The following is a 13,964-nucleotide window of genomic DNA, read 5'->3' as shown; positions in this document are numbered from 1 at the left end:
TACGTGCATGTCCTGAACTTCCAAAGCATAATTTTCAATGTAATCCTTTGTTGTAATTCAGTTCTTAGGTATGTGCGTGTCCGCATGTTAACTACCACAACCAACAACAGCTCTAGTCTTGGGAGCAGAGCTAACTCTGCTTCAACTTGAAACCACACGAACAAGCAAGCAACTAAATACTTGCCTACATTGGAGTTGGTTCAGTACGCCTTCCCTCGTAACACTCTGCAGCACTACACAGTGCTCATAAGACCTTGAAATTGACCATTTTGAGTAACAAAATATGAGCCCTGAATCATGGCACCCAGACAAAATTATGCTTAGCTATCTCACTGGTCACACTTACTGATGCAATGCAAAGCTGCTTCATCCATTCACCTTTTACTATGTCTCTCTCCTAGCTATCAGTCATCAACATTCTGAAATACATCTTCTTCCTACTTCAACTACCAGCCCACCTCCTCGAAACCTGTATGCCTACCCCTGTGCATATTTATTCCAAACACAAATGTATGTCCTTCTTCCACCTTGCTTTCACTCATACCCCAATTTCTGTACCTTGCCAATCATCTTTCCGTTCTCCATTCCTTTATTTCTCAACCTTTGACTCCTCACATCTTCCAACCATCTACTCTCACTCCCCACGTTTTAACTTTCCTACATCTACCACACCACATCTACTCTGTTTTCTCTTAAATAACAGATCGTTGAACAAGAAACATCTGAAAGTTTTTTAAAATTATATGAAACTGTCTTGCAGAGAAGCCTCTACATGCTATCCATCACTGAAATCTATGTAATCAATTTTGCAACACTTGTCTTAAATAAACCCATATTCCCAGGTTACAAAATACTTCTAAAAAATCATACCAATAAGAAAATCGAGAAAAAGGCTAACCATTGCAAAACTCCATCTCTAGCAATTCCACTGTTGTGCATCAAAAATCTCCTCTCTACCAGTTCTCTCCAGTTCTCACCATCATGCCCTTCTTATTTCTTATATACAGACCTCTTCCATACAATCTTGCATTCATGGAGCGGTTCCTGAACTTTAGAGATCACATTAAATCATCCCAACCTATGCCTACTTGAAGACCTCATTACTGTGCTTGACAAACCTGAACTGTCCTAGATTTAGTGCCTAAATCTGACCTAGAATTGCTTTTATTGAGTTTATTTGCCCCACTGTTCAACTGATACGGCTGGGTGTACACCTGATGTGATACTTGCTTCTGATAGTGTGTAATTACTGTGAATGAAAAACATCTGATCGCCTGGGCAGACACTGTATAATACATTTCCACTGTTCCCTTTGAAGCAGGGTCAAGACTGATTTGTATAAGGCTGGGTCCAAACTGAGTTGGCATGATAAGCAAAATAATGAACGACTGGGCTGCCTCCTTGACCGATTACCAGTGTCTGATATTAATTAAATTATACCATCCATCACTTGTAGCATGAAAGGCAGAAGGTACATCAGAATATACATAAATATTTTTATTGTGATCGGCAACCGCTGTATTCCTTCCTCGATTGAAAAAGCAGATCCAGTTATGTTCCTTAGATTGTAATACTTGCATGTGAACTGTGATGATGTGAAATGCCTGACTTTAAAACTGAAACCAGTTGTGAAATGTGCTGTTTTAAGGAGTATTACCCCCGGTGTACTGAAGGTGCCTGTTGGAACCGGGACTACCGGCCCATTTAGGGTAGCATGGCACAGAGCAAAGACATTCAATCCAGAAGGCATATGACGTACTTGCGTGTCATTCATTACAACACCCCAGTGCAAACCCACCAAGAATGACACCACACCATCTTGGTTTAATAGAAAATATCGAGGCTTTATCTCTTTGTGGTAGAAATTAAGGAAAAAGGCAATACACCTCATTTAATAATTTGGGACTTTGAACATTTCCTTTTGAGTAAAAATGCAGTAATCAAATAGGTCATTACACTTTTTCAGTAGTCTAGACAAATGATTTCCAAATTCAGTTAACTGGGCAGACAACAGGCAGAGATAACTGTGACAGATTTCCAGTTAAGTTAGACCGGTAAGTTCATCAAATATTACTGTATTTTATATGATTATACACTTGGGCAATTCAAAGTTGTATGAGATTCTGTTTTAGCAGGTTTCTACATCACTTTAAGTTAGGTCCAGGAACGCATAAAAAAAATAATAACACCACACTGGTTACTGAATCAAGAACGCTGTCTCTGAGATCTGTTTTTCCAAAGGGGAGATACTTAGTTGGAACCCACTTCTTAAATTCAGGAGAGTCAAGTCGATTGAGGAGGGATTTACCCTCATTCGATTGTCACACCAGATCTAGCAGCGCGGTGACGCCCAGCCTCTCAATAAGGCCACACAGCAACCAGAGTCATGTCTCTAGATCTACCTTCAATACAGGGGTCGTGGTAGAAGTCCTTCCTTCCCACGTTGCTTTAATAGCCCAAGGCACCACCCTCCAAGGTTTCTAGGGCCAGGTTACTCTCACCAGGTGCTGACATAAATTAGTCCTTTCTTTAGTATGGCCATGCTGAAGCTTGGTTCTGGCAATCTCCTTACAGCCAGGGCCATATCAATAGGAAGGAGGGCACTTCCCACAACCAACTTGCAGCCCCTAGGAGCAGTCCGATTAGCCTGAGTCGCAATCACCCTCACGCTGTAGCCTGAACTCCAGCCAGCCCAGTCGTGACAAAATGGCCGCCCAGTGTCCTCCCTTATATAGCCTATGCCCAGGCCACTAGAGTGGACCGGAAGGGTCTGGAACCTCCTAATGTTATCCTATGGGCCAGAGCTCTGAGGTAACTCTAGCAGGCGTCCATCTTAGGAGCTCTCTCTATCCACCATTTTAGAAAGGCGCACCTGTGCCTCAGCACTAATTAGTAGTGGTGGGGCACCCGGAGATCTAAGGCCACACAAAAAGAGGTTGGTGGAAAAAGTAATATGAGGCATAAAAGAAAAAAATATAAGGGAAGACCATCCAAAAGCTGACAGGTCTAACGTGTTCCCCCAGCTGAAAGTGGGGAGGACTACCCAATCCCTTGGTGGTTCTCGTCACTAAGGCGGACAAACCTTGAGAGACCATCAGCATTAGCATGGTCCACTCCAGGCCGGTGTTCCACCCTAAAGTCCATTCCCTGTAAGGAGATGGACCACCTTAGCAATTTAGGATTCTCGCCCCTCATTTGCATAAGCCGCCGGAGGGGCCGGCGCTCGGTCTGAAAAAGGAAGTGCGAACCAAACAAGTATGGCCGCAACTTCTTCAGGGCCCAAACCACCGTAAAGGCCTCCAGCTCTATCGCACTCCACCTCTGTTCCCAGGGGAGTAGTCTCCTGGAAAAGAAAACCACAGGTTAGTCCAGACCCTCTTTATTGAGCTGCGATAACACTGCCACAATGCCATGCTCAGACGCGTCTGTTTGGACAATGAATTCTTTGGAAAAGTCTGGGGCCCTGAGCAAAGGAGCCGTGCACATAGCTTGCTTTAAGGTGTCAAAGGCTCGTTGGCACGCCTCAGTCCAGACTACTTGTCGAGGGTGTTTCTTGGATGTTAGCTCAGTCAAGGGAGCCACGATGGTATCATATCCCTTGAGAAAGCGGCGGTAGTAGCCGGTGAGGCCCAGAAAAGCTCGGACCTCAGTCTGCGTCTTGGGGGGGTTCCCAGGCCATGATTGTTTCAATTTTGGCCTAGAGGGGCTGCACCTTGCCCCAACCTACCAAGTGGCCTAGGTACACTACCGACCCCTGCCCGATCTGGAATTTGCTGGCCTTGATCGTCAGGCCTGCCTGATGCAGGGCCTGAAGTACTTTCCGAAGGTGACACAGATGGTCTTCCCAGGTGCTGCTGAAGACAGCGATGTTATCAAGGTAGGCAGTAGAAAAGGCCTCCATACCGGACAGGACCTTGTTCACCAGCCGCTGGAAGGTAGCAGGGGCGTTCTTGAGCCCAAAGGGCATCACTCGGAACTGGTAGTGTCCCTCAGGGGTAGAGAAGGCAGACCTCCTCTTCGCCCCTTCTGTCAGGGAGATCTGCCAGTACCCCGACGTAAGGTCGAAGGTACTCTGGTATTGGGCAGCTCCTAGCCAGTCAATAAGCTCATCCGCCCTTGGTATGGGATGAGCGTCAGTCTTAGTCACTGAGTTCAGTCCCCTGTAGTCCGCACAGAACCTTAGTTCCGGGGTGGTGCCCGGTGGGGCAGCTTTTGGTTCCAGTACCACTGGACTGGACCAGGGGCTGTCGGAGGGTACGATCTCTCCCAATTCCAGCATCTTGGTGACCTCACTGTGGATACTGGCCTTCACCTTATCTGACAACCGGTAAGATTTGGACTTCACAGGTGGGCTGTCCCCTGTGACCTCATCATGGGTACACAGGTGGGTCCTCCCCGGGATAAGGGAGAACAGCGAGGAGTACTGCTCCAAGATTTGGCGGCAGTCACTCTGCTGCTCGGGAGTCAGGGATGGTGAGAGGACCACTCCTTCCACTGAACCATCCTTCTCCTGGGACGCAAATAGGTCAGGGAGAGGCTCGCTTTCCTCTTCCTCTGCCCCATCGGTCACCATCATCAAGGTGACCTCGGCCCTCTCATGGTGGTGCTTGAGGCGGTTGACATGGAGCACCCGATGGGGCTGCCTGGGGGTCTTAAGCTCCACCACATAGGTGAACTTGCCCTTCTTTTCAACCACTTCAAAGGGGCCTGTCCAGCGATCCTGGACGGCACTAAGCTCTCCAGGCTCCATGACCCACACCTTCTGTCCAGGCTCCAGCTCCACGGGGTGAGCATTGCGTTCATACCACTCTTTCATGACTGCCTGACTGGCTTCAAGGTTGTCAGAAGCTTGCTTCCACAAGTTAGCCATTTGGCTACGGAAAGCCAGCATGCAACTCGCCACATCCTGGGGAAGCCTCTTGGGAGTCTTTTCCCATCCATCTTTCACCAGGCTGAGAGGTCCTCTAACAGGGTGCCCATACAGAAACTCGAAGGGGCTGAAGCCCACCCTCTTCAGCAGCACTTCCCTGTATTTAGAACAACAAACAGGGTAGGAGGATGTCCCATTTCCTCCGCAGGCTCACAGGCAGACTTCTGATCATGCCCTTCAGGGTTTTGTTAAACCTTTCTACCGGACCATGGGTCTGAGGGTGGTAAGGGATGGAGAACCTGTAAGTAACTCCACATTCCTTCCACATAGCCTGCATGTATGCCGACATGAAGATAGCACCCCTGTCGGACACAACTTCTTTGGGGAAACCCACTCGGGTAAAAATCCCCATCAGGGCCCGGGCCTCCGCAGGTGCAGTAATGGTACTCAGAGGAATAGCCTCTGGGTACTGGGTGGCATGACCCACCAGAACCAGGATAAACCTGTGACCAACAGAAGTTGGTGGATCCAATGGCCCAACAATGTCGATGCCCCCCCATTCAAAGGGGGTGCTAACGACAGGTAGTGGTTCCAGGGGAGATTTGAGTTTTCCCACTGGCTTGACAGGACACAAACGTCCTACAAAAAGTGTCGGACGCAACCCTCATCTGAGGCCAATAGAAGTGAGGAACAAGCCGGGCAAAGGTCTTGTCCTGTCCTAGGTGTCCTGCCAAGGGAATTTCATGAGCCAATTCCAAAAGGAAGGCTCTGTAACGCTGGGGGACAACCAAGGCCCGGGACGATCCGGGCACCGGAGCCTTGGGCTCACTGTAGAGGAGGCCATCCTCTCAGCAGATATGAAAGTTTCCTGAAGCATTACCTGCTGCCTGGGCTTCGGCTTGTCGCCTCAGACCCTCAAGGGTAGGGCACTCCTTCTGCCCTCAATCGAGCTCCTCCCTGCTAGGCCCTCCGTCCACCTGCCACTCCGCAGGGATAGGTAAGACTTTCAGGGAGACAATATCCCCCTCCGTGACTCCGGGGCCACCACCTCAGGTGCCCCATCCATCTCACGGGGTGTGGACGCCGGGGGAGGTTTTCCCCATTCCTGGATTGTTCCCTTTTTGGCAGCTGGCTGGGCCTTTGTTCCAGGCTCCAACCCTTGTGAACTTCCCCTCCGGGCAGTCACGGACCGCTTGCTTGCACAGGTCCAGTCAGGTGATCCCAACATTTCCGTATGTGTCTTGAACTCTACCTCTTTCCAGGCATTGTGCTCAAGGTAATTTCCCAACAGACAATGAACTAGCACAGCAGGTCTTACCACAACTCGTAGAAGACCCGCAATCCCTCCCCACTCAAAGGGAACTTCAGCCACGAGATAGTGACCCACTCTGCCATCAGCCATCACAACTGGATGGAGTACGTCGGGAATTACCTGCTCTGGGGACACCAGCTGTCTTCTTACCATGGTCATACTGGCACCTGTGTCCCTCGGAGCCTCCCTCCTCTGGCCGTTGATGGTGACCCATTGCCTATACTTAGTGGTATTTGGGGGCACATGGATCTTAGGAACCATGTCGCTGTCTCCCAAGGACACTAGGGTCAGCCCTGCCCACTCACTCCCCCCCCCCCCCTCCCCCCTTGTCTAAGGGCAGCTCCTCCCCGAGCACTACACTCGCCACGCCTGGGGTTTTTCCTCCAGTGGGAGGGTGCGCTCTCTTTGGACACTTGGTATCTCCTTTATAGTGTCCAACTTCATCGCACTCGTAGCACCGGACAATTCTGGGCTGCTGACTACGGTCAGGATAAGTGGGTTTTTGATGGCCAGATTTGGCTAGGGAACCTGATTCCTTCCCTTGTGAGCTATTTGGGGGACCTCTGTAGAACTCCTTCTTTTTATCCCCCCCCCCCCCCCTCTTTCTTCTGGGAAGAACCCTGTCCAGTTTTCTGGGAGTCTCCCCCGGATCCCTTAGAAGACACCCTGGTACTAGCCCAGGTGTCCGCCTCTTCTGCAAGCTTCCTAGGGCTAGTCAGATTGCTGTCCACCAGGTGTTGGCGCAGTTCCGGAAAACATTTCTCGAGGAGGTGTTCCTTTAGGAACAGATTGTACAACCCCTCGTAATCAGTAACCTCACTGCCCTGCACCCAGCTCTCTAATGCCTTTTGAGCGTAGTCCCAAACATCCACCCAGTTTTGTGTGGGAAGCTTGTGGCTGTTCCGGAATTTCTGCCAGTATTTTTCAGGGGTCAGCCCAAACTTCCTGACTAAGGCAATCTTCATTGTGGGGTAATTGGTCTGTTCCTCCTGTTCTAGAGCTAGAAGGGCATCCCTCCCCGCTGGAGGCATGTACTTATACAGGCCACCCGCCAATGACTTTCAGGAACCCCATGGGCTCTCAACGAGACCTCATAGGCAGCCAACCACTTGCCAATGTCGTCCCCTACACTAAAACTAGCGACTACATCCTTGGGCAGGTAGAGTCTAGGCTCCCTGGTAACTTCCTTAGGTACGCAGCCACCAATGGGATTACTGGGGATCCCTATAGAGAAGTGTGGCTCAATGGTTAGAGCGGCAAGAGTAGTGTGGCTCAATGGTTAGAGGGGCAGACCCTGATGCAGAGGTCTAGCCCGGGACCAGGGTTCAATTCCCCGCCTCGGCGGGTCTTGGGCTCAAAAATTCCACGGACCTGATCATTCTTGCCTCTGTGCCTATTCCAATCATGGAGTCCCACTCTGCAACTCTGTGCAATAGCTTGCTTAATCTCCACAACGGCCCCAACAACGCTAAGGATGCCTGGCCTCCACCTTGGGGGTGCCGAGGAGTGGACTCCTCACAGAGAAAGCCAGGATGGGTTCCACAGCTGTATTCGTACAAGCGCCTTGAGACCCTTGCGGGTGAGTAGTGCGCTATACAAGTATCAATTTACATATCTGGAGGGCTTTAAGATCCAGTTTCTTTAAAGTAAGCTCATGGATAAACCTCCTCTCCTCCCGCTCTTTCTCCAATCGTGCTAGCTCCAATTTTAGTTGTCTCTTCTCCCCCCTGTCCGCTAATTCTACTAAGGACAGGCTCCTCCCAGGCACACTACTTCCTGCCCTTGAAGGTGTCCCAGGCCCTGGTAGCAGGTTGCCGCCTTCAGTTTGGTACAGTAGGTCTAATTCTTCGGTGGTGTTAGGCTCCATTCCTTTCTCATCCCTCCCCCCATCCAGGTGAGCTGCTACCCATGCTCTCCAGCTGGTGTGAAGTTCTGCCTTCTTTGCACTATGCTTAAAGAACACCCCTTTTTCATGGCAAAATTCTTTAAGCTGCGTCACTGAGTAAGTTGCCATCTCAGCCAGCTCGAACTCCCTCTTGCCAGATGGGCCCTCAGACATTTGCATAGGATTGACGGGACACTTAATAGAAAGGCGTTAAATATGAACTACCTACAACCACCACTTCAGGAAGAGTTTTAGAAAACCAAAAAGGCCAATTGAAGAGACTAACTCTAGGAAAACTAAATTACCAATCGGAGAAAGAACAAAAATTTGGTGTAAGGTGCATGGTGCACACTAAGTTGCTGTTAGGTGTACGCAAGCACAAATCCTATCCCACCAGTGAGCACCAATATGTTGGAACCAGGACTACCAGCCCATTTAGGATAGCATGGCACAGAGCGTAGACATTCAATCCAGAAGGCAATTGACGTACTTGCATATCACTCATTACAACACCCGAGTGCAAACCCACCAAAAAAATGAGTTGGCATGATAAGCAAAATAATGATGGACTGGGCTGCCTCCTTGACCGATTACCAGTGTCTGATATTAATTACATTATTCCATCCATCACTTGTAGTATGAAAGGCAGAAGGTACATCAGAATATACATAAATATTTTTATTGTGATCGGCAACAGCTGTATTCCTTCCTCGATTGAAAAAGCAGATCCAGTTATGTTCCTTAGATTGTAATACTTGCATGTGAACTGTGATGATGTGAAATGCCTGACTTTAAAACTGCAACCAGTTGTGCAATGTGCTGTTTTAAGGAGTATTACCCCCGGTGTACTGAAGGTGCCTGTTGGAACCGGGACTACCGGCCCATTTAGGGTAGCATGGCACAGAGAAAAGACATTCAATCCAGAAGGCAATTGACGTACTTGCATATCACTCATTACAACAGCCCAGTGCAAACCCACCATAAATGACACCACACCATCTTGGTTGAATAGAAAATATTGAGGCTTTATCTATTTGTGGTAGAAATTATGGAAAAATGAAATACATCTCATTTAATAATTTGGAACTTTGAACATGTCATTTTAAGTAAAAATGCTGTCATCAAATAGGTCATTACACTTTTTCAGTAGTCTAGACAAATGATTTACAAATTGAGTTAACTGGGCAGACAGCAGGCAAAGATAACTGTGACAGATTTCCAGTTAGGTTAGACCGGTAAATACATCAAAAATTACTGTATTTTATATGATTATACACTTTGAGCATTCAAAGTTGTATGAGATCCTGTTTTAGCAGGTTTCTACATCACTTTAAGTTAGGTACAGGAAGGCATAAAAGAAATAATAACACCACACTGGTTACTGAACCAAGAACACTGTCCTTGAGATCTGTTTTTCCAAAGGGGAGACACTTAGTTGAAACCCACTTCTTAAATTCACGAGAGCCAAGTCGATTGAGGAGGGATTTACCACAGAGTTCTAGTCAACCCCATACTGTTACAATCTCTCCCTCAGCCTGCTCCCCACTCCCCTGCTCCCGGATACCTCAGCGCCCGTCCAGCACTTGCTTTGGGCGGTCTTGAAGTCGAGTCGGTGGTTCGTTCTTTCCCCCTTCTTCCCGCTCAGGACTGGCGTTTGCCTGAGGCGGGCTGGGGTCACCACCGAGCCCGTGTGATGCACTTCCCGGAGGCTCTGTATCGAAAGGAGCCTCCGCGTTCTTCTGCCTCTGTTCTCCGGAGTGTTCGCCCGGCCTCACACAGGGCTGCGGTGGACTCCGATAACGCAGGAATTTCCGGCTTGTCAGAGGAGCAAAGAGACTCGTCGGGCGGGAGTCCGGTTGCCAAGCGACACCGCCCAGCGTCTCTCCCTCCAAGCCGGCGACTCCTTCCTTTACCTCACGCCTGGCGCGGGGATCCCTCAGGCGATTGGCACACCACATCTAGCAGGGCGGTGCCGCCTGGCAGTCCCCCACGCCCAGCCTCTCAATAAGGCCATGCATGCGCACTGTAGTCCAGGGGAGGAGCCACCCATCTCGTGATACTTCGAAGACTCTTCCAGGACAACAAAGTGCAATCATCCGGACCCAACACTAGGCGGCGATCTATTCACAGATATGAATGTCAGCAGCCCTACATGCCAAGAACAGATGCATACTGGTAAGTAGCATATTCGTTCTGGGGCCAGGGCAAGGTTACTCTCACCAGGTGCTGACGTAAATTAGTACTTTCTTTAGTATGGCCACACTGAAGCTTTGTTCTGGCAATATCTTCACAGGCAGGGCCAGATCAACAGGAAGGAGGGTAGGTCCCACAACCAACTTGCAGCCCCTAGGAGCAGTCAGATTAGCCTGAGTCGCAATCTCCCTCACTCTGTAGCCTGAACTCCAGCCAGCCCATTCGTAACAAAATGGCCGCCCCGTGTCCTTCCTTATATAGCCTAGGCCCAGGCCACTAAAGTGGACCAGAAGGTTCTGGAACCTCCTAATGTTATCCTATGGGCTAGAGCTCTGAGGTAACTCTAGCAGGCGTCCATCTTAGGAGCTCTCTCTGTCCATCATTTTAGAAAGGCACACCTGTGCCTCAGCACTAATTAGTAGTGGTCGGGCACCCGGAGACCTAAGGCCACACAAAAAGAGGTTGGTGCAAAAAGTAATGTAAGGCAAAAAGGAAAAAAAATATAAGGGAAGACCATCCAAAGGCTGACCGGTCTAACAGTGCCATTGAAGGCCATTTCAATTGTGTGCTAATGATTAGTATTAGAGAATCTGTCACAGTTTGTTTGTCTCGACATTTAGCAGAATTTGGTGGGATTTTAAATCTGCTGTAATCTTACAGATGTGCTTTACATTTACTTACTCTGTTTCATTTTTACTCATTACAGAAAGCTGCTTTCCAGGAGGCTAACGTCTGTCTGTTTGTCTTTGACTGCATTTACTTCAATGGTGTCAGCTTGATGGACAGGTATGTTTGAGGGTTGGATTTTAGAATGCTTGGCAGCTCGGTGAATGTGCTGCTTTTATGACTGAAGTGGGAGCAATCTTTATTGTGGATAAGATCACCTCCACTAAGGACATAGGATCACCACGCCTAAGGACAGAAGTGGGACTATGAGATGGTGTTGAAAATGTCATAGTATATCAAAGGAACTGCAGAGCTTATGTCCGATAACTCCAAAAGATGACCTTATATGGCTTATGTTTGCAGGTTTTGCTATCTGCAAACTTTGTGGGTCTAAACTGGGGCCTTATAATTACGTGCTTACAATATTTCAACCATTCCATGCTATTTTGCCATTGATTGTCCTTGCTTCTTGAAACTATTGGCTTGCTACAGGTCTTTGAAGATGGTACTAATCAATACCTGTAAACATTGTCTACTACTCTATACCTCCCTTTCCTTTCATTAAAGAAGATACCTTTGGTTCACCTTACCCAGGCTACATATGCCCACTACATGTATAGGAGGCTGCCTCTGTATATGCTATGCCACTAGGTGGTTATACCGTGCACAAAGTCCAGGGGTCACCCAATAGTGTATGGGTCTCAATGTAAAATCGAATGTGCTCGATTAGTGGTAGTGCAGGCGAGGAGCCTTAGGCCTAACACCGAGCAGTGCAAGAGATTTATAGCAGAACATTGACCAATAATGGGCAAAGAATTCATGAAGGAGAACCACACCAATTTTAGAAAATATGCTTTGTTTGTATTTTATTTTAAAACCAAGATCTCCTCACAAGGTTAGTATGTTTTTAAATAAAAATACTTTTCACTTTGAAAAATTGACACTTAAAAACTTTTCAAACAGTTCAACGTTATCCTATGGGGAAAACAATATCGCGATTATATGGGTAAGTAATACACTTTCATCTCTAGACTTCGGTACCAAAGGTCAGCAACGGTCAGGTGAGCACTAAAATTGCACTACCAGCGGCACAGGGGCGGCCGGGTGCAGAGGTCAAAATCGAAATTCAGCCCAATGTGTTTCAATGCATCCTGGGGATGCCTGGAGCCACACGCTTGCAGGTAAGTAGATTGGTTGCAGGGGCCAAGCTTTGGGTGTTAGCATCACCACGGGGGTACAAGGCAGCACCAAACGTACACCACCAGCGGCAATGCGACGACCGGGCGCAAAATCAGCATCGGGCACCCAATGCTTTTTAATTGAATTTCTTCTTTTGTCAAACAGGCTACAGGCTTTGCACCGGAGGTTTCAGGAGGGAAACCAATGACAGCAGAGGTAAAGAGAAATGTTGGATGATCGTAGGGGCACCGTCGGTTCAGCTCACCAAGGTCCAGGGGCCGCATTTTGGCATTGGAGCTGGTCGGGCGGGGGACTCTGAATTCACACTGCTGGTGCGCTGTGGAAATCGGGAGATGTCAGCCAATGCTGGCACAAGTTTAGGACCACTGGGGAGACTTCACTGCACAGATGGGCATCAATGGCAGAGTGGGCAGGGATCGCGGTTCAAGCTGGATCCGGAGAGCTTGGAGTGGCTTTCTTATGGAAAGGTCTACTGTCCATGGGAGATTGTAGTCTTTTTCGAAGGCAGGGTTTTCAGAGTTCAGTGGCAAAACAGGTTGCAGGTTTGCAGAAGATGGAGACAGGCCGGTAGGGCTGGGGCCAGGGCAGTAGTCTTTTCCGCAGGGATGTCTTCTTTCTTCTTAGGTCATCGCAGATCTATTTTCTAGGTCTGGGGAGTCAACTAAATACTTGATTCAGGGGCGTTTAACAGAGTAGCAGATAGCGCCAATGAGCACCTTATCAGGGGTGACTACACCTTCTATTATGGCACCCTCTTGTGGGCGGGGGCAGAGACCTATCCCTGATTGGAGGGGTCTCCTCATCTTTAAGATGGCGGGAACTGAAAGATGTACTTCACCTCGCCTCCCGCAACTTAGGGGTGTAGGTGGCAAAGGTGGGCACATCTCCTATTCTCCTAGGTTTTCCTGCCCAAAGTGGGAGTGTAAACCGGGGACTACCATCTGCTACCAGCAGCAGAGTCTGGGGGTCGCATTATAAAGGCGTCGGGCATTTTAAGCTTCCCCTTTGAGAACTAGCTCCTCCTGGGATGTCCACTGTTTCTAGTCCCAGAGAGCTGGGGCTCTGCCCCAGGATGTCCATAATTTCTGGTCCCAGAGGGCAGGGGCTTTCTACACAGAAGTCCTGAGGACTGGAACTGTAAGTGTGATACTTACCTGTATAATCCCATTATTATTTTCTTCCATAGGATAACATTAAACTGGTTAGAAATTGTTTTAAGTGTCGACATGTGAAAGTTAAAAGTATTTTTATTTGAAAATGTACTTATCTTATTGCGAAGATATTGGTCTTAAAATAATGTACAAACAAAGCTTCTTTTTCTACAATTGGTGTGGATCTCGTTTTTGAGTTGTGTTTCCATTATTGGTCAAAGTTGTGCAATAACTGTCTTACACTCATCTCTGTTAAGCCTAAGGCTGCTCTCCCACATACCTTTAATAGAGTACTTTGGGCTTTACATTGAGCCCTGTACACATATGGGTAACCCCTGGAATCGTGAACAGTATAACTGTTGCAAAGTTATCCTGTGCCCTGGGCCCCCCCAACTTTTTGCTGACTGGAACTGGTGTCCTGGGGCATGGCATTTTAGAAGCCAGCAGATTTTCTGCACTTGCATGTGTGCACTGCTGAAGCCCGAGGTCAGTTTAAAAGCAGAATTGTTTGCCTGGACAGCTTTTAAACCTTAAGTTGTGCCCAAACTCGACTTTAGGGGTAGGGGCCCTTAAAAATTAAACACCTACCATGTTTTTGCATATTAGGGACCCCCAGGGTCACCCCTTGGTATCCCAGGGGTGGGGGGTCAGTTATCTATAAGGAGCGCCCTTATAAAATGAGTTTTT

At 48.3% G+C, this 13,964-nt stretch overlaps 1 protein-coding gene across 2 annotated transcripts in view; it reads left to right on the top strand.

The window, feature by feature from the left end:
• LIG3 (DNA ligase 3) overlaps positions 1-13,964 on the top strand; it is a 254,312-nt gene that overhangs the window by 66,330 nt on the left and 174,018 nt on the right. For both annotated transcript variants that reach the window (XM_086954719.1, XM_086954721.1), the window contains exon 11: positions 10,967-11,046. In XM_086954719.1, coding sequence (XP_086810845.1) covers positions 10,967-11,046 — 80 coding nt within the window. The remainder of the gene's footprint in view (positions 1-10,966; positions 11,047-13,964) is intronic.

This window comes from Lissotriton vulgaris, chromosome 2_1, assembly GCF_964263255.1.
Source record: "Lissotriton vulgaris chromosome 2_1, aLisVul1.2, whole genome shotgun sequence".
In the NCBI taxonomy this organism is placed as follows: domain Eukaryota; kingdom Metazoa; phylum Chordata; class Amphibia; order Caudata; family Salamandridae; genus Lissotriton; species Lissotriton vulgaris.
Note: the sequence above shows the minus strand (reverse complement) of the source record. Positions and strands in the feature narration are given on the sequence as shown.